This window comes from Abramis brama (genome assembly GCF_963993115.1).
Source record: "Abramis brama genome assembly, chromosome: 9".
Classification (NCBI taxonomy): Eukaryota; Metazoa; Chordata; class Actinopteri; order Cypriniformes; family Leuciscidae; genus Abramis; species Abramis brama.
The window spans coordinates 30,617,516-30,644,556 of record NC_139971.1 but is presented as its reverse complement, the minus strand read 5'-3'; the positions used below and the strand labels follow the sequence as shown (position 1 = coordinate 30,644,556).

General features: G+C 36.9%; 2 protein-coding genes across 6 annotated transcripts in view; one reads left to right on the top strand and one right to left on the bottom strand.

Moving 5' to 3' along the window:
- Positions 1–1,996: 1,996 nt before the first annotated feature.
- parp12a (poly (ADP-ribose) polymerase family, member 12a) lies at positions 1,997–10,681 on the top strand. Of its 4 annotated transcripts, none has more exons than XM_084124294.1 (12): positions 1,997–2,532; positions 3,294–3,429; positions 3,700–3,964; positions 4,112–4,225; positions 5,865–5,997; positions 6,407–6,593; positions 7,104–7,224; positions 7,732–7,828; positions 7,926–8,013; positions 8,649–8,779; positions 9,595–9,746; positions 9,843–10,681. In XM_084124294.1, the coding sequence occupies exons 1-12, from the start codon at positions 2,219–2,221 to the stop codon at positions 10,097–10,099; spliced, it is 1,995 nt and encodes a 664-aa protein (XP_083980420.1). In that variant the 5' UTR covers positions 1,997–2,218; the 3' UTR covers positions 10,100–10,681. The 4 variants fall into 4 exon arrangements, with proteins under 4 accessions (XP_083980420.1, XP_083980423.1, XP_083980421.1 ...); XM_084124297.1 differs by having other exon boundaries at positions 2,112–2,532; positions 4,115–4,225; positions 7,929–8,013; XM_084124295.1 differs by having other exon boundaries at positions 2,112–2,532; positions 4,115–4,225.
- Positions 10,682–11,728: 1,047 nt separating this feature from the next.
- Positions 11,729–27,041, bottom strand: part of tbxas1 (thromboxane A synthase 1 (platelet)) — a 74,028-nt gene continuing 58,715 nt past the window's right edge. For both annotated transcript variants that reach the window (XM_084124138.1, XM_084124137.1), the window contains 4 exons: positions 13,953–14,041; positions 13,693–13,830; positions 12,385–12,547; positions 11,729–12,299 (listed from right to left, as the gene is read on the bottom strand). In XM_084124138.1, the coding sequence (XP_083980264.1) occupies positions 12,204–12,299; positions 12,385–12,547; positions 13,693–13,830; positions 13,953–14,041 (486 nt within the window). In that variant the 3' untranslated portion in view covers positions 11,729–12,203. The remainder of the gene's footprint in view (positions 12,300–12,384; positions 12,548–13,692; positions 13,831–13,952; positions 14,042–27,041) is intronic.

The window sequence follows — 27,041 nt, the reverse complement described above, 5'->3', positions numbered from 1 at the left end:
ATAGACATAAAGACATAGATGACTCATTAGCGGCTGTTTTCTTTGGGCCGTAAGTCGTCCGCCATATTGGAACGGTCAAAGCCTGTCCCTGAGCTTTAAAGAGCAAGTGCTCTGTGCGTCTGCAACCTTAGTTAGACGCATGTATGAATATCTATATCTGCAATAGACTTCAGCAGATGATTTTGCAAAACTAAAATACATCAATACAACAAAAAAGACGTTAGCTAAAAGTTTCCATAGTTTAAAAACCTGGAATATTGAGTTAATACAACACATTATCACCTGTGAAAGGTTATCCCATTTCTTTGGGAATTTAAACAAAGTCAAATCTCTTCTTAGCCAGTTTGCTAAAAACACTGCTATTTTTTTTTTAAACAGTTTTTTTGAGGTACCAAAGATAATTAGATGTATTGAGGTAGTAATTTGTAAAAATGAAAAACAGGGGTCGCAGGGGTTGCATTTTGGTTGGAAATGAAAGTCGGGTTGACGTCAGAACCCAGCGTCGGATTGACGTCAATCCGACTTTCATTTCCCTGCAACCAAAATCATCCCCTGAATGAGGTTACTACTTTCTACTCAAGGACCTCGACAGAAATGTAGTGGAGTAAAAATATGATATTTGTCTTTCAGATGTATTGAAGTTAAAGTAAAAAGTTTCCAGAAAAAAATGATGCTCAAGTAGGCTACAGATACTCAAAAAGTGCAAGGACAGTGGCCTTACTCAAATGTATTTTGTTACTGTCCACCTCTAATTATAGTACACTTAATGACACCTTTAAAATATGGTTGAAAGAGTTATTAAAGAATAGAGAACGTCTTTGAAATGTATTTCCTAAGTATATATTTAAGACTCTTGGAGGCTATTGAAATGCAATTTTTCTGTTGACAAAATTCCTGTTAAATTGTCCAGTTTTCACAGACAAGCCCTGCAAGCATGGAAATTGGTATATAAGCACACATTTTCACTGCACAATTATTTCATATGGAATAACAAAGACAAAAACAAATCACTATTCTATCATACTTGGTTCAATGAAGGGATTATATTAGTTAGACAATTGGTTAATTCCAGTGGATATGTGTTATCATATAGGCTTCTGAATTTCTACACAATTTTAAATTACCAGTTAAACCAAGAGAGTTTGCTATTGTTCTTGATGCGATTCAAAAGAGTGTGATGTTACTCTTAAAGAACTCTAATTCAGTGGGAATCAACATGGATGATCTTTGTGGTAACATTTTCATTGATAATGTTAATATTTTAAAACAAAAATGTAGCAATAAGGATATAAGAAATGCTCTTTGTTCGGTGTCTTTTCCTGCAGCAAGATTCTCTTCTTTATTTGGTAATAATATCTTGGGTCAAAGCATGGAAATTGCAAAATATGTTTTGTGTTAATAACAAAAGGAAGGAAGTGTCTTACAAAATACTTCACAGAATAGATCCTGCTAAGCATGTTTTGGAAAGATTTAAGCTTAATATTTCATATACCTGTGAATTTTGTGCCCTAGGAAAATAAACTATTTTGCATCTATTTTTTCACTGTATCTACTCAAGATTATTTTGGAAAGATTTAGAAACCTTTATTGGTAGAAAACTGAAGTGTATGATAGAAATGTGTGTATTTGATGTACTTTTTTATACTCAGAATGACCATTTGGAAAGTAAAGAACAACATATTATACAGTTATTTACTTTATTAGGAAAATACCACATACTTTAAAAGAAGTGGACTCAATGCAAACCAAATTTTTCACATTTTAAAAAATAACTTTAAATTATATGTAAATCTTGTGGAACAAACAAAAAAGCCCTCAAAACATGTAACAGTTAATGGTTTGAATTGAAAGCACCGTATTTTATGTAATTTTCTATTTTTATTTTTTATTTCTATTTTTGTTTTGTTTTTTCTCTCATTTCCAGGCAGCTAATCTAATGTTAATGTAATAAGGGCATTGAATGAAAAAAAATAAAAATACATTTGAGTGACGAAACGCGGACCGTTCCAAGATGGCGGGCGCGCCGACGTGTCTTGAGTAGACTGTATAAAAAGTGGTCGAATGTGGCTTATATCTAACATATCTTGGGTTGCAGGCAGCAGGGGGCGCCAAATACTAGCATCAGTTTTGCTTTCGTTTCCGTTTAAATGCCCAAAAACATCGGCCAAACCCTTGAAGCAGTGAAAACTATTTACTGTCGTTGACGGCATCAACGAAAATGTCGTATATCGTCTCAAGACACATATATGACTTTCTCTGCAAGCATGAAGGCTGTACGGAGTATGGTAAAGTCGAGAAGAATTTGCGGCAGAGTTTCACGGTGGCGGATCAGGTTTTGTCTCAGGTGCTCGATGATCACCAGAGGTTTGTTATAGTTCAGGATCAAGGCTCAAACCCCAGAAGCTCCATACCAGCTGCTGACAGCCAGATCATTGCCAAAACCTCACTGCGAGTGTGTAAAAATGACAAATGTGCCGGGTGTGAAGACCTACACCTGTGCAGGTACTTTGTATGTGGAAATTGCAGATTTGGGTAAGTAAACTTTGAGTTCCTTCGTAGGCCTGCCGGTTGTTATGAATATTTGTATGTATATGTCATAAACACTAAGGTAGAGACAAAGTATACGCCTTTTTAACGTGTATTCATTAAAACTAACTAGCATCTGTATTTAGAACTAACGTTAGCCCCTGTTTACTTTTACTTGTAGTAATCCAGTAGCGCCTATAGCCTATCTTTTTCTTCTTCTTTTTTCTTTTAAATTTCATTAGTGTGATACTAGCACAGTTCCAGTGACAACTAACTACCATTGTATCTAGTATGCATTTCAATTGTGCTGGTAACTATTTCAGTTTTACTAGCCTAGTTACTATAACTAAGTTCATTCATTCAGTATCTTGTACTGTAAATATTCTCGTATGTATTCCAGTTTTTTTTTTTTTTTGAACTAAGTAGCTATTTGATTAGTCATCATCATTACATATGAGTAAAAAGCCAGTTGCTGCTAGTAAGATGAGAAATGTTTCCAGTATCATTCTTGTCTCATAGGTACTAGTATTTACTCTAGGAACTCGTAAAGTTGGAATAGGTGCCAGCAATAGTTGGAATGCAGCATGCATACTAATATGCAGTTAATAATAATATGTACACAGTAAAATAACATGTGCACAATTTTTGCTTAGACAGAATTACACAAAATAACTCTGTGTGTTGTATTTAGATGATCTGTTTATGGTAGAAAATAATATTTCACTGTATATAAATATATTTAATTTGCCTTATTTTTTCATTCTTAGGGCGAAATGCAAAAATCCCCATGACTTGACTTCAGCACATAATTCTGACCTCCTGAAAAGTAATGATCTTCATGGCCTTACAAGTGGACAGTTGTTTCAACTTCTCCTTCAAAATGACCCCTCATTACTTCCTGAGGTACATATCTATTAAACAGGTTTGCTAGTTATCTCATTCTTTATTCAGGTGACTTTTGTAAGTCAGACTCTGGACGGTATTTGAAACTGACTTTAAAATATCTAGATTGTATAAACATTAACTTTTCACCTGCATGTGCATGTCTCACTCTGCATAACAAGTGAAGTGATTACAGAAGCTGTGTACTCTGACCCAGGATGACCGAACACACACAACACAACACACAACATATTTATCTTCACATAGTGACGTCTTCTGTGATTTGTCTAGGTGTGCTCCCACTACAACAAGGGGATTGGCGAACATGGCAGTTGTAAATATAAAACATCCTGTACCAACCTGCACATCTGCCAGCACTTCCTGCAGGATGACTGTAAGTTTGGAGCAGGCTGCAAAAGGACCCACAGATTCGATGCAAATGCTCAGAAAATTCTGAATGTCCGAGGACTCGGTCCAGAAAACATGCACAGACTCGGCAAGCTTTACAAGAACAAGTTACTGATTGCTTCATCCGCTTTCAAGAAAAATGAGACAGGTGAATGAAAAAAAGAGCCACTGATTCTGTTTATTTTCAAATTAGCGCACATTATTTTGCACCGAACAAAATAGATGTAGATTACTGCTCTATTTGTTTGGTTCTTCTCCTCCATGTCTCATTCCATTCTGCTTTCTATCTGGACAGCAGTTCTACCAGCAGTGAGAGGACGCACCAGACACAAATCCAGTAGCTCTGTCAGTGAAGCGGATCACAATGAAATCTGTCTCTTTTTCATACGCAATGGATGTAGTTTCAAAGGTGAAGTAATTGAATATCCTTAATTCTAATCGCAAACAAGAACTGTGTCCAAAATCACGTCTACCCAGACAGTAACATAGTGTTGGCCTAGATACGGGCCACATCTGGTACATGTGGATTCCATGCGTACCAGATGTGGGCCGGATCTGGGCCAACACTATGTTACTGTCTGGGTAGTAGGTGCTACATTTTGTTTGAAACTTTGCGGCCGTAGTATGAATTAAATTTGAACTACATACGCCATGTTGTCACTGTCACGTGACCTACTGTACCATCGTCAGTTGTGTTGCTTCACTGCCATTCATAACTCTTCTCCCATGGTTTCATGGGATAGTAAAGTGTCCATCAAACACGCACTCCAGAATGTCGGCATAAGTAGTAGGTCATCTGGGTGTGTTCTGCCTAATGTTTTTCGGATGATATGTATTTGGACATACTACTTTTTTGACGTACAGTTTTTCTCATACTATATAGTGTGCAAGTAGGTATATATGGATTGCAGCAAAGAGTTTCTCAAACTTTAAATATTAAAATACATATTTTTTCAGCATACTTTTATTGCTTACAGCATACTTCATACCGGTTTATTGACAAACAGTAGACAGATGACAAGATGTGGTGGGAGAGGTGAACAGTCCAGACCATAGGCAGGGATGAGACACAATAGAGACAGCCGTTGTAACTAGCACAAGAGGACTGTAGGCTGGAGAGTAGTAATGGCAGAACAGAATGAGACCTGAGAATACCAGCAATAGCCAGACAGGAACTTCAAGTACACCAGGCAAAGCACTCAGGGATCTCAGGCTTAGCACCAGGCTTGCTCTAAAGCAAAGAGTGTAAGCAGCCAGGGACGCTCTGCTAGCAGGACAGGACTGGAACTAGAGACAAGACAGACAGGACCGATGGCAGAACTAAAGCACTAAAAAACAATAAGAAACTTCTACAAATAAAACACTATAGACCTTAGTAACAAGAAACAAACTATGAAGTACACAGTAGCACAACATTAACGAACTGGCAACACATATAAAGGAAGCTAAGAACAAGAGGAACAGGTGAGCACACTCAGGTAAACAAGGACTCAATCAAGGGAGCAGAGAATATGAGGAACAGGTGACAACACTCAGACAAACGAGGACTCAACTAGACAAGAGGGCGTGGTACAGGGAAACAAGGAGGCAGGAACAGAGGAGCACATGGCCAACACAAGCAAAGACAGAGCCATATGTTGAAGTACAACACAAATATAGATACATGAAACAAAGACACAGACAAAGCTGCCAGGGCAGAACCCTGACAGGTGTCTATCCTATAAATAAAATATGCGTAATAGTAACATAAAAAAGTGAAATGTGCTCTGCAAACGTGATTTGGAAACAAAGGTGAACTCGGCTCACAAGGTGCCACAAATGGTGAATGTGAAAAAGTGTCAGTAAGAGCCCCAAAATAGGTGGTATTATCTGCAAGCACTTATTTGAGTAGAACAACAGCTTAATTCTGTTATGTGGGGTTGTAGGGGAACAAGAATTATGGTAAATAAAAAATGGGACCTTGACGTTAAACAAAAAACCCATTTGATTAAGTGTGTTTGATTCTCAAAGCAATGCGTTTGACATCCCATCATTTGTGTTCCCTCTAGACAAGTGTGCCCGTTTTCACCACCATCTACCTTACAAATGGCAGATATTGCAGAAGGATGGAACTACGTGGGGTGACTTACTGAATGAAGAGGAGGTTGAGAAGGAATACTGCAGTCCAGCTAATGTTCTGTGGTATAAAAAGTTACACATATATACTCAGTGGTATTTTAATGGGTTTTCTAATAACATTAATGTTGCAAATCTAGCGTTTCATCACTTGCCAAAGTAACTGATGCCCTTGTAGAAATGCTTTGTCAGTTGTGAGTGATTAATCTATTTTGTGTCTAATGAAATCAGTAGTATTCATCTAGTCACGTGACCTTAATACATCTGCTCCTATGAGGAGACCCGCTTCATGTAAAATAAAATGTATTTTATTAAGTTATTGATGTGAAAAATGGAAAATTGATTGGAAAAATAGTGCCCAATTAAAGATTGTACATGTTGCACATGTGCATCTGAAGTGGCCAGTAATTGTAGTGGTTTTTCATGATTTTTATAACATCCTTTTTCCACACTTGTTGTGTTCTCCATATTGCAGTATTACCCAGAGCACCTCGGGGCATCATCAGGTAGTGGACTTTATGTCAATGACTTGTGGAGTGTCAGAAGTCCGTCGGCTGTCCACAGCATCTTCTGTTACTAAACCACCCCATTTCATTCTGACCACTGAATGGATCTGGTTCTGGAGGAATGACAAGGGAGGTTGGACTGAGTATGGCAAAGGGGTCAGTGACACATTTGTAACATAATACCTCTCAAAAAACAATTCTAAAGCTTGTTCTTGAATAAGGCCCCGTTTACACGTACATGGTTATTTTGAAAACGGAGACATTTCCCTTCGTTTGTGCCCTTCGTTTACACGCAAACGGAGAATTCGCCTCTGAAAACGATTCTTTCTAAAAACTCCGGCTAGAGTGGAGATTTTGGAAAACTTCGTTTGCACGTTTGCATGTAAACTGAGAAAACCTGAGTTTTAGGCAGCCGACGTCACAGTATGCGACAGAACTTGCACCTGCGTCAAAAGTGCGAGTTGCTGTTGTTGCTATTTTCGGGATTCTGATTGGCTAACGTGGGCTTGAGCTTCTTGTTACACTGCCACCTACAGATTTGGCATGCTCTTGACGGCATATATACACAGGTTTGTGTAAACGAACACTAATACTATACATTTACAGTTATTTGTGTCAATATATTACACAAAAAAACGGTTAGCTGTTATTGTTTGAATCTTACAGGAGGATTCTAAACTCGTGGCGTCAATCACCTCGGAAGACCTCGAGAAACATTACCTGGCTGACAGTGAAAAGGAAATCTCGTTCACTTCAGAGAACCATCAATACGTCCTCAAATTAAAAGGTACTTGTGTTGTCACTGTTAACTGAAACTAAATCATTTCTTTATTAAAATAAAGCTAAAATAAATTCTAAATATTAGATGAAAAACTTAAATGAGCATTAGAAATGTTGCTTTGGCAACTAATAACAATGACAAAAGCACATACAGTTACTAACCTAAATTATAACAAAATTGAACATAAAAATAAAGCTAATACAAAACAATAAATACTATAATAATATATAAATAAGATTACACTTCTAACTATTAACTACGACTTTTGCCTCAATAAACTCTGCTTATTAATAGTTAGTAAGGTAGTTGTTACGTTTAGGTATTGGGTAGGATTAGGAATGTAGAATAAGGCATTCATATGTGCTTTATAAGTACTAATAAACCACCAACATCCTAGTAAAATGCATGCTAATATGCAACAAATTAATGGTGAGAATTGGACCCTAAACTAAACTATTACCATAAATAATACTAAAATAGAGTTGACATGATGTTTTGGCAAATCATTTTTAGAGATGTGCCAGCAAAATCTGAAGTACAAAACTGTAAGGGACGTTAGAAGGAGACCACGTTTTGTTTCGGCCGAAGATGTCAAGAGCAAAATCAAGGGGTATGATATACTCTACCTTTTCTCAATTACATGCACACACATTGAACATGATTTATTTGTTGTTCAGTGCACTTTAGTGTATTATGTTTTTAATTAGCAGTGAGTCTCCAGACAGCTCAGCATCTTCTTCTGTGGAAGTTCCTCCTTACTGGGACAAAGGAGCTCTTCCTAGCTGCACTTACAAGGTACATAGTCCAATCTCATTGAGTACAGAGAGGTCAAGCAGTTATTAAACGCTATGGGAATCAATTCTGTACTGTACTTGGGGTTATACTGTAGATGAAGATTAGTGTTTCTACTCTTACTACTCATTAAAGGGATGGTTTGGAGTGAAATCAACCTAGGGTCCTTTGCACCATGACATCGAGCCAAACACCATCAGGCAAGTGTTATTTAAATAAACTCCTGATGTACTTACAAACTTTCCAATGCCTCGTTTTATGAGTACAGAGCCTATTTGTACTACTGTAGAAGTTTGGCACCATTCTGGGCATTATTAGTGGGGTAATTTATGAGATACAACCTTGGATCCATTAGCGCCTGCACTAAGCCATTCGGCTGATATCTCTAAATAAGCTCTAACTTTAAAAATGTTCAACCAAGGGAAAAAAGGCTTCTGGGGGGGTGTTTGGCTCGATGTCATGGTGCAAAGGACCCTAGGTTGATTTCACTCCAAACCATCCCTTTAAGCATTTTATCCAAAGCGACTTACATATGTGGAACATCACATAGTTTTTATGTTAGTCGAAAAGCATCAGTTACCAACAGTCATTTAATAATACTGACTTTCTGAAACTAAAACAGTGTAATGTTTCCTTAGATTATTCCTTTGCAAAGCTCTTCCAAGGAATACCAAAGAGTGGGTTCAATGTTTAGTAGAACAATGCCCAAAAGCATCATTCGCAGCATTGAAAGAGTGCAGAATCCCTCTCTCTGGAAGGTCTTTCAGTGGTACGTTTTTTTCATATATTTCTATTTAACATTTCACTAGGAAAAGCAACAACAACATGACTACTAGAAGAAAGTTCAGTTGCACAAGGCCGTTACATATTATACTTCAGCTTTACTGTATTTGTAAAAACTACCATTTTGGACAGTCAGATCTTTTGGATCTGCAAGCAAATGATGCTTGAACTTTTCTCAGAACTAACTTCACTTTCAAACCATTTTAGTGAATGTATGAAGTCATTTCCCCTCAAAATCACACAGGTATAGTTTATCCGTTGAATTATGAACATGTTCCATGAATGTGGGATGAACATAAAGTAAACGCATTCTTAATCTTTGATTTGAATAATATATCTACTATTGTAATTTAAATTATAACTTGGTATTTTGCTTGAAAAATGTGCTACTAAAATGGAATATTGCAGTATTTATTTTAAATGTACACATCTTTTCTTTTTTTTTTTCATTAATGTGCCCTTGTAATCTTTAACCAGAACAACTTTCCCTCCCACTTGCGACGACATCTCATCTTTTCTCTGATGACGTTTTTTGGGCTCACATGATCCAATCAATTCCCGATGGACAAAATTAAGTCCCAGCCTACTTTTCTTTTTCTTGCTCAACAAAGCCGTTTCACTCAGATGTACTGCACATCGCAATAGGGGGAAAAAAGACAACTCATGACAACTTTAATATTAATAAGTGTTTAAGTATCCAAATACACTATTTACATTCTAAGTGGGTAATAATAGTATTTTGAATATGGTATGTGCGTTTTATTGATCTAATTTACCAATTATACCATTTTTTTTTTCTAGGCAAAAAGAACAAATGAATTTGAAGAATGGAGGGAATGCTGTGAACCAGCGTTACCTTTTCCATGGTACGGATGAGTCTTTCATAGATGCCATCTGTGAGCAGAACTTTGACTGGAGGATCTGTGGCAGTCATGGGACAAGTTATGGGAAAGGTATTTATGCATAGAACAGCTCTTCATCATATTATGTACAATGAAAGTTATTAAATGCTATTGTATGTTTCTGAATTGATTTTTAATGATTAACAGGCAGCTATTTTGCCAGAGATGCTTTATACTCTGACAGATATGCAAAATCCAGGAACGGCAAGACCAAGAAGATGTTTGTGGCACTGGTGCTGGTCGGAGACTTCACAAGGGGTAACAGTAGTTATCTCCGTCCTCCACAGAAACCCGGCAGTCAAAGCTTTTACAACAGCTGTGTTGACAATGAGACCAACCCAGCCATTTTTGTTGTGTTTGAGAAATTCCAGATCTATCCTGAGTACATCATTGAATACTCTTAATTTGTGTATTATCAAACTAATATGTTTGATACATTGAAACATTCCAGTAATGTAAAGCAGGTTTTCTTATATACTTATTTCTTGAAATAGTTTTGAAAGTCCTGTTACACAAACGATTGTTAACATCACTGAACATAACCAAAATCTACAACTCTTTAGCATTTTAAAGTATTTTCTTTCAAGAAAATGTTTGTGGGGTATTACATATTAAGTAATTGTTTAACCATAATTAGGTTTTCTAAACAATCATCTGTGGCAGACATAACAGGAATAAAATAACAGGAGTTTATGTAATGTCTTTATGTATTAGATGCAATCATTGTATTTCCTTATTGGCTTTGGCACGGAGAAGGTATATAGTATAGGTATATATAGTATAATCACTAAATCACTAAATCAATCAATAATTCAGTTTTATTGCACTAGATTTTAATGCAGAATATGAAAGGTAAATGATGAGGTTGAGAATTGTATGAACACTGAGCATTAACTCAAGCTCTTGAATTACTGGAGCATTACTCATTTTTTTTTTTTTTTTTAATGTTCAATGATGTGGATGGAATTAAAGTACTGATACTGTTACAGACCGGTACTTTGTACAATTATTTGAATTATTATTAGTTATTTAAAAAAAAAATAAAAAAAATAAAAAAATAATATATATATATATATATATATATATATATATATATATATATATATATATATATATAAAATCAGCCCAAATAAAAAATGTTTACCAAAAAATGTAAAATTCTGTCATCAGAAACAGGTGTGATTGGATCGTTTAGTCGGCAAGTTGAACTTTATTTGAATTAGTTGATTCATTGAAAAGATCTGACTCAAATAATTCATCAACAAAACAAAATTTGCTACTTCTCATGAATGTGAAAAGGTAGGGTGGATGTCTAGAACTTAAATATCGGTCTGTCACATCACAGTTATTGCATGGCTTCAGATTACTTAAAATATAGTGCACCACTTTCATGGTGAATTAAGACGTTCAGCTTTCCTGTTTAGGCTAAGTACATAATGACAAAATTTCATTTTTTTGGTGAACTATCCCTACATCAGTCTGTGTTAGTATTTGATTTTGAGGTTTCCACCCATCACATTCTTGGACCTCTGGGAAAATGCTGATAAGCAAAGTACAGCTCTGCTATAAACAATACAGTTTGACAAATAACTGAAAGATTTGCAGCATGTAATATCCAAAACAAAATCGCAACTTTACTTTTTAGATCAAAAATCAAGAAATGCAAAATCACTAATAAAGGAGCAAGATTAACTATGTTATTGCTCAATAATGCAGTGAAAAACAGGCAAGGGGAAGGACATTCACCAGGAAATCATGAGAAGACAAGGAGCAGGTCAGATATTATTGGGGAGTCACTGCGACCCCTGGTGGTAAGACTGAGAAGTGAAGTCTTAGAAATCGGGTATGGAGACTACTAATCGCAGACTCTGTTCCCCTCAGCGGCTTTATCTGGACAAGAACCGTCCACGTTTACAGTAAGTTGGTTTTACAAAACAAACTTTCACAGAGTTCTATCGAAAAGTTATGTGGTTTAAAGCTCATAACGTGGGTTTCATGTGGGTCTAAGATGCTTGATATCAAATAATGAGGATGAAGATAAATACAAGTATACTGAGTGTTAAACCATTTATTTAATCATCATTACTTTCAATTTCAAGTCATTTGAATATGTCGTCAAAGTTCACAGTTCATACCCTGAGTAAACATTCACATTCAACTAAATGAATTAAGATAATGCTACACAAACACAATACAGCAAGCTGCACACTCTGAACCTTAATAATCTCATTATTCTGGTACTGCACTGTATATTTACATAATATAAAATACATAAAATAACAGTGTAATCAACATAAAATCAAATGCCTTGTGGGCAATAAGGCAAGACGTATCATCCCAGTTCCTTTTATCAAATGTAGGCTACTATACAGTATGTGACACTGTATGTGTTGAAATCAGTTTTAATCAAACAATTAGTACAGATATGTTTGTCATATGACTCCAGAATAAGTAATATGATTTCTAAATAATTTGATTAGAATCAGACTGCAGCTGAGAAAAAACGTATCAGGACTCATCCTCAAAATTCTCCCTCTTGGTGATTTTGACAAAAATACCATTCTTGGGTCCGAGGGTTGTGTTCGACTTTAATTCCAGAGGAACCTGTGTGGCATGGAAGAGAAAATATTGGAAAACAGAATCTACATGCATACTAAAGCTGCACTTTTCCAGTCAAACAATGACAAACCTCAGTGTCCTCGCAGGCCACAACGTTAAACCTCCTAAATATGTGAACCAGAGCCACTTTAATCTCCAGCTGGGCCAATCTCATGCCCACACAGCTGCGTGGACCCGCTCCAAATGGCAGATACACAAATGGGTGCCGGCGGGCCTTGGCTTCTGGAGTGAACCTGAGACAAATGCAGAGTTCATTGTGAGCACATCACACGGGAGGCAGGCAAACAAAATGGAGAAATAGCTGTGTACAGATTGTCTCCTATGCTCATCAAGAATTCATTTATTATCAAAAATACAGTAAAATACTATTACAATTTAAACATTTAATATATTTTAAAATATAATTTATTCCAGTGATGTTAAAGCTGAATTTTCAGTATCATTACTCCAGTCTTCAGTGTCAGATGATCCTTCAGAAATCATTCTAATGCTGATTGGGTGTTAAAAAAACAAAACAAAAAACATATGTTATCTTATTATCAATGTTGAAAACAGTTGTGCTACTTAATATTTTTGTGAAAACCATGATCATTTTTTTTTTCAAGATTCTTTGATGAATAGAAAGATTCAAAAGAACAGCATGTACTGGAAATAGAAATTCTTTGTAACATTATAAATGTCCTTACTGTCACTTTTGAACAATGTAATGTGTTCTTGCTGAATAAAAGTATTAGTTTCTTTAAAAAAATCTTACTGACCCCAAACTTTTGAATGGTAATGTATATAACTAAGCTAAACGTAGGGCCTGTTTACACAACACCGGTTTCAACTAAAAACTGTTATTTTTGTATGTGTTTTGGAAGTTAATTTACACCGCAACAGCATTTTGGGGGCCTGAAAACGCAAACTTTTGAAATCGGGTTTCAAACTGCATGGTTTTGAAAACGATACCATTATCGTCTCTATGTATTCCACAAAAACACGAATTTGTGTAATGTGACGTCATGTGCATGCGTTTTACGTGTTCAGTCTATAGCCGCGTAGTGTTTTAACAAAGTGATATCGCCAACTACTGGCCTGGCATGAATAATACAGCATTTTTAGTAATTTTCACTGATCTATGTGAACAGGGATCTTTTTGACAACGTTGTCGTCTGTAAACGAAATGATTTTTTTAGTACATCATTGTCATGTAAACATACCCTAAAATTATTTTTTTCAACGAAAAAACAGCATCACATTTGTATCACTCAATTTGTCTAGCTCATGGAAAACTGTTGCTGTGCAATGCTGACAGCCATAATAGCATCATAGATATAAACGATCATTGTTACAGAAACTGTTCTGCTTAGAAAGGACTGGCTGAAAGACGGTTCACCTCTCCGGGATGAATTTCGTAGGTTCGGTCCAGTGCTCTGGGTCATAGTGAAGGAAACCTGTAGGGATTTCCAGAGATGATCCTTTAGGCAGAAGCTGGCCATTCACGACACAGTCTTGCTCAACATCTCGTGCAACCCTGTGATGAAATACACAAAAACAACATGATATTTAAGATTCACTCTGGGGGAAAAGTGCATTCTAGTTCAATGCCCAGAACCAATGTGTTTTCAACCGGTTATAAAATAGTAGCCGTCATACCTGAATGCAGGTGGGTAGAGTCTGAGCGACTCGCATATGACCAAGTCTAAATACTTCAGCTCCTGGACATTAGTGTAATCCGCTGTCTCCTGAAAAAGAGAATCAAAGGTATTGAGGATGACGACACCAATCCTGCCCTAAAATATTTCTAGTTACCATATATGGCCAGTAGGTGGCAGCACAGCAGCAATAATCAGTGATCCATCTAAACAACATAAAATGGCTTTTAAAATAATATTGAAACAAATGTACTATATATTGTACTATATTTGTTTCTTTGTGATCAATATTTTAATTGTCTTGAAATTAGTATTAGTATGTACAAACTATATACAGACAGATGCCCAAGAGCTGCCTAGAGTTTCAAATAAATCAAGAAATATTTGTTCGAACTGAAAACGAAGCAGACGCTGCCCAGCAGGCAGTGCTAAGTAGTCTATCTCTGCATGGCTCTGTGAAAATAGGGGTCAGGCACTGAGCACGCACCCGTACAGTTCTGCCCACATCCTCGGCCTCTGAGGCCCCCAGTCATGCAATGTGGGCATTATAAATGACTGGCTGCTCTAAAGTCACTCTGTTCCACCAAGAAAAGCATCCGTCGCAGAGATGAGAGGATGCAGCGGGGCGAGAAGAGGGGCAAATTCTGGCACGCTGGATGCATCCTCCACAGGCGCCCGCCCACCTATTGTCTGGCTACACTGTCAGTAGTCGGTTCTCGTTGGGCGTCATTCTGGTTCCAGTGTAGAGTGACATGGCAGTGATGAAACACTGCACTTTTTCTCGCTGCAGCAGACGAGCTGGTTTGCATGGTGAGTTGTGTACTCACTAGGGACTGAAAGGTGCTCTTAGATTTAAACTCCCCTTGCAGTCAATAATTGTATCCCTTAAAACTCATCTTTGATCACCAAAATGTCATATTTAAATGGTTTTTCCTTGAAAATAAATTTATTCTTGCCTAAAAAAAAGTTTGAATGTAACTCTACGCCCTTGCCTCATTTAGTATATGCGGTTCTATGAATATGCAAATTAGCCCCGCCTCCACTCACTCACACCAGCTCAAGAGATTCAGACGTTGACGTGATTGGTTACAAGGTAGTTTGAGACGTCAGAAACACCAACGATTTGAAACCTGGTTTTTGAGACTGTCTTTGGTTCATTGCAGTTTTAAAGAGAAAATACTCAGCAATGGTGTTGACTTATGAAATTTATGAACTAGCATATTAAAAACACCACATAGACATATAAACAACATTAAAAGCTTGATTTTCACCACAGGGGGACTTTAAGACTTGTAAGGGACGTTTAAAGGACCACAAATTATTGACTAAACTATGGTGACCATGGAGAAATTTAGTAAGAATACTAGTAATGCTTATCAAACAGTTTATCTAAACTCTGCCCAAAACTACAAAGCGATCAATATTTCCCTCTCTGTGCCATTTGTTTCAGTACAAAAGAGGTATTTTTTGGCACGGTTCTGTATTATTTCAATAATTTCTTTGAGAGAATGTGAACTATTCACCGTATTGCTGCCGAAAGGACAGAGCCTCTGTTATTCTCTGACTTGCAGCCTTAAGTATGACTAAATTTAACTCCACTTGAATGCACATTGATGCCTCTAAAATGATAAAGCAAGGTCAGACGGCCTTGTAGATAAACTAGCCAATTTTTCAAATCTCGGTTGATTCTCCTTTTTCGTTCTTTTTCAAGCTTTCATCAAACAAACAACCAAACAAAAGCCCAGTGCAAAAGATTGATGCTTATGATAAATCGTGCACATTGTTGCTATAATGCATGTGCTGTATCTTCCTGAATGGGCTTGAATGCCACTTTATTAACAACTGATCAGAGACCGCAATCAATTTTGGCCTGAAATGGCTAAAGAAGAGCTAAAAAACAACAACAATACAAAACAAAGCAAATGCAAATGTCAGACAGGGGTTCTTGAGCTCTGTTTATTTCATGGAAGGGGACTATTTCTGGGTTTATAAGTGTGCTAAAACCTTTGTCTGTAGACCGACACTTCGCTAAGCTACAGAAATCAACCATTACAAGCTTATGGGCCACTGGTGAAGAAACAAACAAGACATTATGGGACTAAAGTAAGGCAATTTTAATCCTTGTTTAAATTTATTTAAACATCCTTCATCCTCAAACATGTTGATTATTGGCCTTCTTTAGAGATCAAGATGTTTCTCAGATGTTACCATGTTTCTAAATTCACGACAGGCACGCTCTGAATTTAACTGCACATTTCCTTGTTCTCATATGGCGACAACAAACACATTCCGTATTGCAAGTAACCTAATGAATTCTCATTGAGTATATAGAAAACAGAACGTGTGATTAAAATCCAAAGGGCCATACCATTGGAATTAATACAATAAGAAAACCCTCGGAAATGATTTGACCTAAAAATACTCAAACGTTTCCTTCAAATTCATTTCAAAAGAGACAAAAAAAAGCCTTGCCATGTTCAAAGGAGCACCCTGCTAAAACAACCTATTTCTGTGGTATTTCTTGGTATTAATAACAGCCTCTTTTTAGAAAATGAGATTCATTTCTTTTGCGTGAGAGCGTGTGAAGTGTTCGCAGGCCTTGGAGCGCAGACAGCCTGCCTCTTCACGTCTGCCGTCTCCCTTATTTATGATTCTGCCTTCATTCACGTCATAGAGGAGACAGGCTATCAATCAGTTCTTGAATTTTAGACATTTAACCTCCTGTTTACAGCTAGCTGCCCATGATATGTGTGCATGCGTATGTGATATGAATTTTTTGCATAACTGGATGAGCATATAGCGGCAGCCTACATTATATCAGTGGCTCTCAACTGTTTTTCTTTTATATTGGACATCAAATGGCAGCTCAACACAGTAATATATTTTTTTAGTCTTAAAAAAAAAAAAAATCACATTATTATCATTATTCATTTTTAATATACATTGTCAAAATATTAAGCAGCTCAACTGTTTTTAACATTGATAATAACAAATGTTTCTTGTTCACACCAGCATATTAGAATGATTTCTGAAGGATCATGTGACACTGAAACAAAAAAATTCATCTTTGCCATCACAGGATTTCAAATATTTCAAACATATATTAAAATATATTAAAATTGAATCATATTTTCGACCAAATTAATGCAGCCTTGGTGAGCATAATAGACTTCTTTCAAAATGTTTTTAGAAATCTTACCAACCCCAAACTTCTGAACTCTATACCTTACAGTTATATGTTATAGGTTTCAAGATGAATAGAAAAAAAAAAATTCATTGCTATGCGTGACCTTTCCAAACCCACAAATTTAAAAGCACTTGTTTATATTATATCTTATTTTCCCATTTTATCCCCCTTCCCTTTTTGTAAATGTTGCCATCCAGTTCTGGGAAAATGCAGGTTAAACAGTACCTACGAGTTGAGAACAGTTAATTTGGCTCTTTATCTCACCCATCCCTTAAGGGTTTCCACAGAAAGAGTTATTTATTGTTATCGATAGTGATGGAGGCATGCATGTTCAGACAGGAGATGGCTCAAGGGTGCCGTTACTCCAGAAACACAATGAGTCTCATCTTGCATTGTCTTCTGATAGGTGCAGACAGGCTGGAAAACCTATTGTGTTTCTAAAAACCACAGATATTTGTGCATCATATCAGTTCAAGCAATTCTTAAAGGCACATTTAAAGCCAAAAAAGAAAAGCAGCCATTTTGTGAGGGTTTTAATAAACAGAGTAGAGACTAAATCCATTCATTCAGAGTCAGATTAATGGCTTTTAATTGTATGGCCTCCTCAAAAGAGATTCATTAATTTCAGGGCACATATAGAGAATTAACAGGTTTTTTGGCAGTTTAGAATTGTAAATCGTAAAACTCGTGAATCAACACCTCTGGTTTCCTTCATGCTTGGAAATCAGCCCCCTGCAGTGACTATTTCCTTGGCCAAATGGTTAATTAGGGAAGCTAATTGTAGGGAGTGTCACACACATTGATTGTGCTCTTATCAACTAGAGACAGCCTATGTCAGAAGACTGTGGGCCGGATGTATGAATGATACAGTTCTGGCCGATGCCTGAACTCTAGAATGAAGGACAAACAATAGGCAAACTAATTAAAAATGCCTAATTAAAATCACCTGAGCAGAAAATCAATGCTTTGTCATGGTCTGAATAGTTGACGGAGGAGAATTTGTCCCAGCTCCAGTCACGAGGCCTCGCAGGCAAAGAAAAGTCTGAAAATTAGACAATTTTGGTTGACATATTGAGGTATTTCTAAGTGAAATTGAAGATTCAGCCAGTAAAATAATAGATTTAGTCCTTTGGGAACTGAATGGATTGTGAATAGTTAGGGCATCATGTCAGAATGGAGCCAGAACTGATTGTGAGTGGAGGACGACTATCCTTCTGAAAAACCACTGCCACCCAATTATGAGGGGACCATTTAAAGTGGATTTGGAGACTGAGGGGTACGTTATCATGACAATGATGTACTAAAAAAAAAAATAAAAAAATGTTGGAATACAGATGACACCATTGTCAAAACGATCCATTTTCACACGGATCTGCGTAAACGACTAAAAACGCTGTATTATTCATGCCAGGCCAGTAGTTGGCGATGTCACTTTGTAAAGAAACACTACACGCCTAGACTGTACACGTACACGCATGACGTCATCGTTTTCACAAATTCGTGTTTTGTAGTTTACACTGAGATAATAACGGTATCGTTCTCAAAAACTTGCACTTTGAACTGTGCTTTCAGGTCCCCAAAACGCAGTTGTTGTGTAAATGAACGGCCAAAACGCATAAAAATGTTACCATTTTTAGTTGAAATCGGCCAAGGTCAAGTTCAACTAAAGCCTTCTTCGCTATTATACAACAGAGAGAGTTATGGCCATCAAATTTTAATTGTGCAGATGACAACATACAGTATCTACAATATGTAGTGGTATAAAAGTAATGCAACAATTATGCTGTTGCTCTGACAGAATCACAGACGGTTCAGTTCAACAGTATATGCAGCACTTTGAGAATAACTACAAGGTATTTTACTAAAAATTATGGGTCAGCATTTTTAGTTTGTTTTTTACTGTCTATATATTTATACAAAAATGTTTAAATAATTTTTAATATTGCTGTAAATATTAGTAAAGCATCATATTAGTAAAATACCTTGTATCTATCTATATATATATATAAATATATATCTTAAGAAAGGCTCTTTTTAGTGCAGTTGAGAGAGAGAAAAAAATACTTTAGAGCTTCTGAAGCACAATGGTGGGGAAAACAAACAACAACAAAGCCACAGCAGATGGACCTAATTCTCCACAAAACCAAAACCCGAATGAAACACATTTTTGCAATAACATTGGCATTGTGGTCTCGGATTCTTGCAGCTGATTGGTCAGCTTTAAAGAATGGGATTTCCGTGTGAATTTCCTTTTATTAATTCAAAAGTTTTAAAGGTTTGAACGGTTCTAGCCCAATGTTTAGAGAAGCATCAGGAGATTTTAGAATGAAAATATCCAATCTATAGCTGGGAATGCTGGGTAGTGGTGCATCTATGTTTCATTTACAATGATTGGGCTTTATCAAGGCAGCCCGTTCTGCTAGGGCATGAACCCGCCGCGCGTCTCTTCCATGTGCCTGATGCTCATTATGTTCTTCACATGGCCCTGCCGTGTGTGTCTGTGATAGAGCTATTCCGGCCCAGCGCGGCCTCCGGGATTTAACCCCCCACCACACAACCGGACACCTTTTACTCAGTTTGACTCAATGTGCAGGAAAATACAGCCGTAATGGACAATCAAATGACAGGTCATGAGGCTCCCTGCCGCAAAAGCAATTATGAGGGGTTTTTGCCATCATGATTCTGCCAGAGTGCAGCTAAAATGCTCATTACGGTGGATGCAAATCTTCGGTTTCGGTCACCTTTGCCTCCGCCAGACAGGAATGCTTACCTTCACTTATTATGCATGCAATGCAGACTATTCAATTATTGCATGTTTCTCAGAGAGTACAGATTGTAATTACATGTTCATTGAGGATGCTGTTAGAGACGGGTCAGGATGGTTGACTCGTACAAAAACGACTAGTTGATTAGTTAGACTGACTGACTCGATTTATATAAATCTATAAATCTAGATTTATATATATATATATATATATATATATATATAAATCTAGATTTTTAGTAAAATACATTGTAGTTATTCTCAAAGTGCTGCATATACTGTTGAACTGAACCGTCTGTGATTCTGTCAGAGCAACAGCATATATATATATATATATGTGTGTGTGTGTGTGTGTGTGTTTAGATGAATGGTTGACAGACTTTGAAATTGTTTTTGAATATATATATATATATATATATATATATATATATATATATATATATATATATATATATATACATTTTATATATATATATACATTTTATATATATATACATTTTATATATATTTACAAATCATAGATTTACATTCAAATTCAAATAAATCTAAAATTGTAAACTCTAAAATTACAATCCATTTGGTTGTTTTTGACTCCAGAGCGTTTCTTAAGTAAAAAAATAATAATCCTTTAAGAAATGTGCCCAACTGGGGTCAGGTGAAGTAGAGCCCTGCATTTCAGCCCGAGCCCGACGGGCCCCGACTTTTTTAAGCCCCTAGGGCCGGGCTTCGGGCCAATTTTCACGTCATAGTTCACATGCGGGCCGGGCCTCGGGCCTTTTTTGAGTTATCCTTCTTTTTATATTTTTAGACATTAATAAATAAATAAAAATATGAGAAGTTGACGTCGACAATAGAAAAACAAACATAGAAAGACATTTAATAACCTCATAACTTTCATAATCTTATAATTACACTGACATATGATTGACATGACAGTCGCACGCACGCATGCGCACTCACAGGTGGTTTCCCGTCAGCGGAACCAACGATTCACCTCATGTGCAAATAATGGAGAATATTAAGAAAAAAATCGCGAGTGATAGAAGAGAGGACTGGGTTAAAATCTTCCACTGTGGATGCTATTCTTTTTCTCCACGATGCTCTGTAAGAGACTATTCTAACTTTTTGTTTGATTGGACTTTATTTTCGTTTAACTGTTGGAAACTACTGGAAAAAAGAATGGCCATGTTCTGTTGTGCATTTTTGAGGTAAGATAACCTGCAAGTTTGTTTTTGATTTATTTAATTTAATTTGTTTAGATTGACTATTGCTCATTTCGTTTGCGAGCGCTGTTGCGAGCAGCCTGAGCCTGCCTCAGTATTTCAAAAAAAAAAATACTCACTGTGGTTTAATAAATAAACATTAAACTAACTGTCTGTGTGATATGCTTGAAGTGTTTTATATCTATGGATTTTATTGTAGCTAAGTAAAGTGTTAGCGTTGATTTGAGAGGCTAAATTGATCAAACATGTTTTACTCGCTGTTGGCTCGGCTTGCTTGGCCGTCTTTTTTTTTTTTTTAAATGCTCCAAACATTTGTCTAAATTAGCTTAATAAAGAAATGAAAAGAAAAGAAACATAACTAACAAAACGGACATATTTTAATGGCAGTCTGCCGCTGTGAAAAAAAAAAAAAAAAAAAAAAAAAAAAAAAACGGGCTCGGGTCGGACTCGGGCTGATAATTCTGATGAGCTGTCGGACACGGGTCGGACTAGGGCTTGGGCGTCTCGGGCCAGGGCCGGGCTCGGGCCTAGATTTGAGGCCCGTGCAGGGCTCTAAGGTGAAGTCAAACCAGCCTAGTTATACAAAATGTCCTTAAGACTGATAATTTCGACAAGTTGATTTAAAAAAAATCTATTTTAGCACACCCCTACATACATATATCATGCATAATACATGCACGTTGTATTTGAATAAGCCAAACGATGGCAGGTAAATAATAAAACACAATTTCATTGCCACAGTCATTTGCATATCCCCCCGGAGCCCCGGCGAAGGTGGTTCTCTAACAATGGCAAGCATCTATTAGCTGTTGACATTCGACACACGTGTCAGTTTGAGATGCAGCTGACTGGTGGAGGATTTGTTATGGTTGCTTAAATCAGGCACATTACAAGTCTCCTTCCTTCCTGTCTCAAGGGGCCTTACATACTGTACGTATTCTCCGGTCCTTCTACAGTGGCAGCAGTGGTTTGATGACTCCATCTGCTCTGTTCCATTACACATGCGGTGGAGATCGAAACGGACGGCACACAGACCAAATAACAAACAAGGGAGTCATATCGCTCCTTCCACAGTATCAACAACATAACGACACAATTGAGGCATCTGTTCAGAGGAAACTTAGCGAAAGTGCCTCTTTATTCGATACAATGTTGGTTGATATGAAAACCCTGTTAGGTAAGGGGGCTGACGCAGTGGACCGTGACTGTTTGTGCATGAATGCACATGCCTTATGTGTGTCTGCTTGAGAAGTCATTTGGGACATGTAGAGCACTTGAAAAAGTACAGATGACCTGCTGCTTGTAGGTGGGATTAAAATATCTCGGTTTGAGGACTCAGTATGACGTATGCAGCCTCACGTACTTTAGCTCAATCCTGCTCCGCTTATACCGCCCTGGGGAGAGAAGGGAGCGGAAAGAGAACGAACGAAAGGGGGAGAGTAAAACAGAGAGAAATCTTGATGCTCTCACTTTGCCCTTCCTTTTCTACATCCAGAGGGGGTGTTTCTCTCTTTTTTTCTCTGCTGTCTTTAACCTGAAGCACAATAGTAGCATAAAGCATTACCTTAAGCAGTGGATAGAGCAGCTTCATGCATACACACAAATACACACTTGTGCAAATTAATGACTGATCTCAACATTTTCTTGGTGCAGTAGCAGGTCTAGAAACTTTAAAGCTGATGTCTGTAACATTTCAAAGCTTTTGATACTTTCTGCTATCCTAGTTTAATGTGCTGATAATAATGTTAAAACTAGGTTTTAATTACAATTAGTAGATGTGTCCTATAAAAGAGTCTAAAATTTACTTGTAGCATTTAAAAAAAACCTGAGCTTAGTTCTTTTATTTACACTATCCCGAACAAAAGTTTTGGGGTCTGTAAGATTTTATTAAAGTTTTTGAAAGAACTCTCCTATGTTTACCAAGGCTGCATTTATTTGATCAAAAATACAGTAAAAAATGCAATATTGTGAAATGTTATTACAATTTAAAATAACTCTTTTCTGTTTTAATATATTTTAAAATGTAACTTATTTCTGTGATGGCAAAGCTGAATTTTCAGCATCATTACTCCAGTCTTCAGCGTCACATGATCCTTCAGAAATCATTCTAATATGCTTATTCGGTGCTCAATGTTATCATAACAGTTTTGCTGGTTAATGTATTTGTGCAAAAGAAGAGCATTTATTCGAAATAGAATCCTTTAACATTAAAAAAAAAAATTCTCTACAGAATAAAAGTATTAATTTCTTTCTTTTTATATATATAAAAAGAAAATCTTACAGATCCCCTTTTTAATTATTATTTTTTTTTGGTGGACAAAATCGGCCATTTACCAGTTATCAGCAATAACAAAAATAATTGTATAGGATGAGTTGCGCAGCAGATAATAATGTAACATCATTCATGTATGTTTACAACATATTCAATATTCAGTCAAGTATTCAATATGATTTTTGAGATGACACCATCAAATTCACACACTAGATGGCAGAGTACATAGTTTACGTGTCAGCATCTTGCTAAATAAACACTGTGGAAATCTAAAACGAATAAAAATACACAGCACACAAAAGTTGTGGGTACAATAGTGCCTTTTTAAATGGTCAAATCACTTTTTATTGATAATTTTTATATAATTTCTCTAGCTTTGTCATCTTAGATCATTGTTTATGAGCTTTTCACAATACATTATGGGATTATCTTATCTTATCCACAGGCACAGACCATACATGTGATGCCATCTTTGAATTTGGCCCAAATAAGATATCAGAACAAGTGCACTTAGTATGATGCCTTAAAATGCATTATAGGCAGCTCACTAGGTTTTGTAACACTAAACACCTTGAAGCCTATTTTAGCCTTTCTCTCTCTCTCTCTTTCTTTTGTTCTCTTCATGGATCTGCACACATGACGCATTAAACTGAAAGATAAAAGATGGCCCGACTAGAATAAACTGCACTAGAAACACAAGCATGCTGTTTACATTAATTCAAGTAAGCAGTGTATACATAATTTCCTAAGTTCCAAATCCGAGAGGCAAGGCTGTTGCATTAGGAATGAGACAGCCAAAAGCCACATCAATGGGAACCGACAGATACAGAGCTGCGGTTCCGGAAGGATCAAAGGGTGTGTTATTGAATTTAGCGGGGGTGAATCAAGCGCTTTATTCAGGTTGGAGCGCTATCAGGGAGGGGAGACGAGCCCATCACTGCTCTGAATGAGGGAAAGAGCCGCCTGGAGGCCGAGCCTCAGAGGAACGTCACCAATGAATTATTCACAGATAGGAAAGGCTAGCTACCGGCTGCTCTCGCTCGCTCTCCGTCCCTCTATTTCATCCTTTTGCCAGCTTTCACTGCTATTTTCACCCTTCCTCTGTGTTTTCACAGCGGATGTCCTCTTTCACTCATTATCTCCAGCTTCTTCACAGGTGCTGAATTGTGCATTATGATTCTGAACCACCAACACATGCTCCCTGGATTTTTCACTCTCTCTCTTCCTCCCAACAACATACTCCGCTGACCGTATCTTTAAAAGAATAGTTCATCCAAAAATTAACTGTCATAATTTACTCTGATAACCCTCATCATGTCCCATATGACTAACCTACGTTTAAGCATTAAAAAGGACACAAAAGCACCATAAAAGTGTCCCATGTGACTCTTGAACTATAACCCAAGTCTTCTCAAGTCATATGATCGTTTAAGATCGATAGATTTGGATATAAATTGTTAAAAAAATTGGCTATCGTATGACTCCTAAAGACTTGGAATGCAGCACATCAGTCATTCAGAACATCTTTATGGTGCTTTTGTGTTCTTTTTCAGTACAAATATTTACATTTTCTCATACAGGTTGACATGAGGGTGAGTAGCATATATCAGTCCAAGACTTTTTTGAAGAAATAAGTTGTCTCTTGCACTGACGGGAAATTCCTGCCAGTGTTAATGCTTGCAACGGATGGTTTGCATGTTAGAAGTCAAATTCATCTTAGCAGACTGCGCTAATCAACGACTCTTTCACATCAGCATTTATACACTATAGCAATTTTTTTCGCAACATGTTAAAAGAAAACTAATCTGTATTAAAAAAAATGTATTACAGTAATAACATTTGGGAGATAAAATGTGCTTAAAGGAGAACTCCGGTCAATTTTAACATTGGGCTAATTTTTTTTGTAAATTTTGAGTGCTGTCAGTACAGAGAACAACGACAAAAATCGGTGTTGCCTACACCGTGTTATCCTCTTTTTAAAATTTGCACCCTGTTGACTTCAATGGGGCAAGTTTTAAACCTGCTTTTAGCCTCTTAACATCCTTGATGTGTCATTACAAGTGCACAGCCAATGTGAGTGATTCCTTCAGAGTGAACACGGTGAATCTGACTGCAGTAGATGTGAAAGATATGAATAAAAATGAAGTTAATTCGGCCAGAGCACATGCCTGTATTTACATCCTGTTTTCGGTCGAAGTCCACAGTAGTCGACTGTCGAGTTCACGCGCGTGATCATAGGTAACTAAACCTATGCGCGTGAACTCGACAGTCGACTACTGTGGACTTCGACCGAAAACAGGATGTTTATGTTAAGAGGCTAAAAGCAGGTTTAAAACTTGCCCCATTGAAGTCAACAGGGTGCAAATTTTAAAAAGAGGATAACACGGTGTAGGAAACACCGATTTTTGTCGTTGTTCTCTGTACTGACAGCACTCCAAATTTACAAAAAAATGAGCTCAATGTTAAAATTGACCGGAGTTCTCCTTTAAATGCCATAAAATGTTAGTGTCACAAAAACTGTAAATATACATTACTGTTTAAAAGTTTGGGGCCAGTAAGTTTTTTTCCCCAAGAAATTAACTTTTATTTAGCAAGGATGCATTAAATTGATCAAAAGTGACTGTAAAGGCATTTCTAATGTTACAAAAGATTTCTATTCCAAATAAATGCTGTCCTTTTAAACTTTCAATTCAAAGCACAACTGTTTTCAACATTGCTAATAATAGGAAATGTTTCCTGAGCACCAAATCAGAATATTAGAATGATTTCTGAAGGATCATGTGACTGGAGACTGGAGTAAATGATGCTGAAACTTCAGCTTTGCCATCACAGAAATAAATTACATTTTAAAATCTATTCAGAAAGATAAAATTGTTATTTTAAATTGTAATAATATTTCACAATATTGTACCACAATACTGTTTTACTTTGATTAAATAAATGCAGCCTTGGTGCAGCCTTTTGACTTAGTCAAAAACATTATAAAACTTACTGACCTTACGTACTTTTGAACTTTTTTTTTTTTTTTTTTTGTCCTTGACCCAAACATGTTTTCACCCAATTGTATCCCTTCTCCTGAAAAAAGAAAGTGAGAAAAAACATGCATTTGTCGTCTTCCTTCCGCCCTTCATCTCTCTCCCTTTCTCTCTTTCTCTGTGGGAGAGGTCTTAGCTGGAAACATGTAATTTTGCTCAGTTTTTGGCCCCTTTGCCCCCATCTCCCACCTCTGGATGACTCATTAGGTAGCGCTCCGCTTCAGCTCCCTGTTATTTATGCAGATAAAAAAGGCAAATTAATGACGGGCACCCGGGGAGGCACCACGCAGCCCAAGAGGGGAAAATGAAAGGCTAGACCGGCAGATACAATGCGTGCAGCCGGTGACACATTCACTGAGTCAGTCGAGCAAGGCATTTACGTGTTTGCCACTTAAACTGTCCCACTGGTAAAAAAATCAAACTGGCAAATCGATGACAGTAATTCCAGAATTCACCCTTGACATATTGTTTGTTAAGGTCATGGGTGTGCAAGCAAGAACTGGTAATTTATCACAGTCACCTCCACAGATTCTTAAAGGGATAGTTCACCCAAAAACAAAATTTCTGTCATTATTTACTAAGCTGCTCTTTTCCAGTGACCAGATGCTG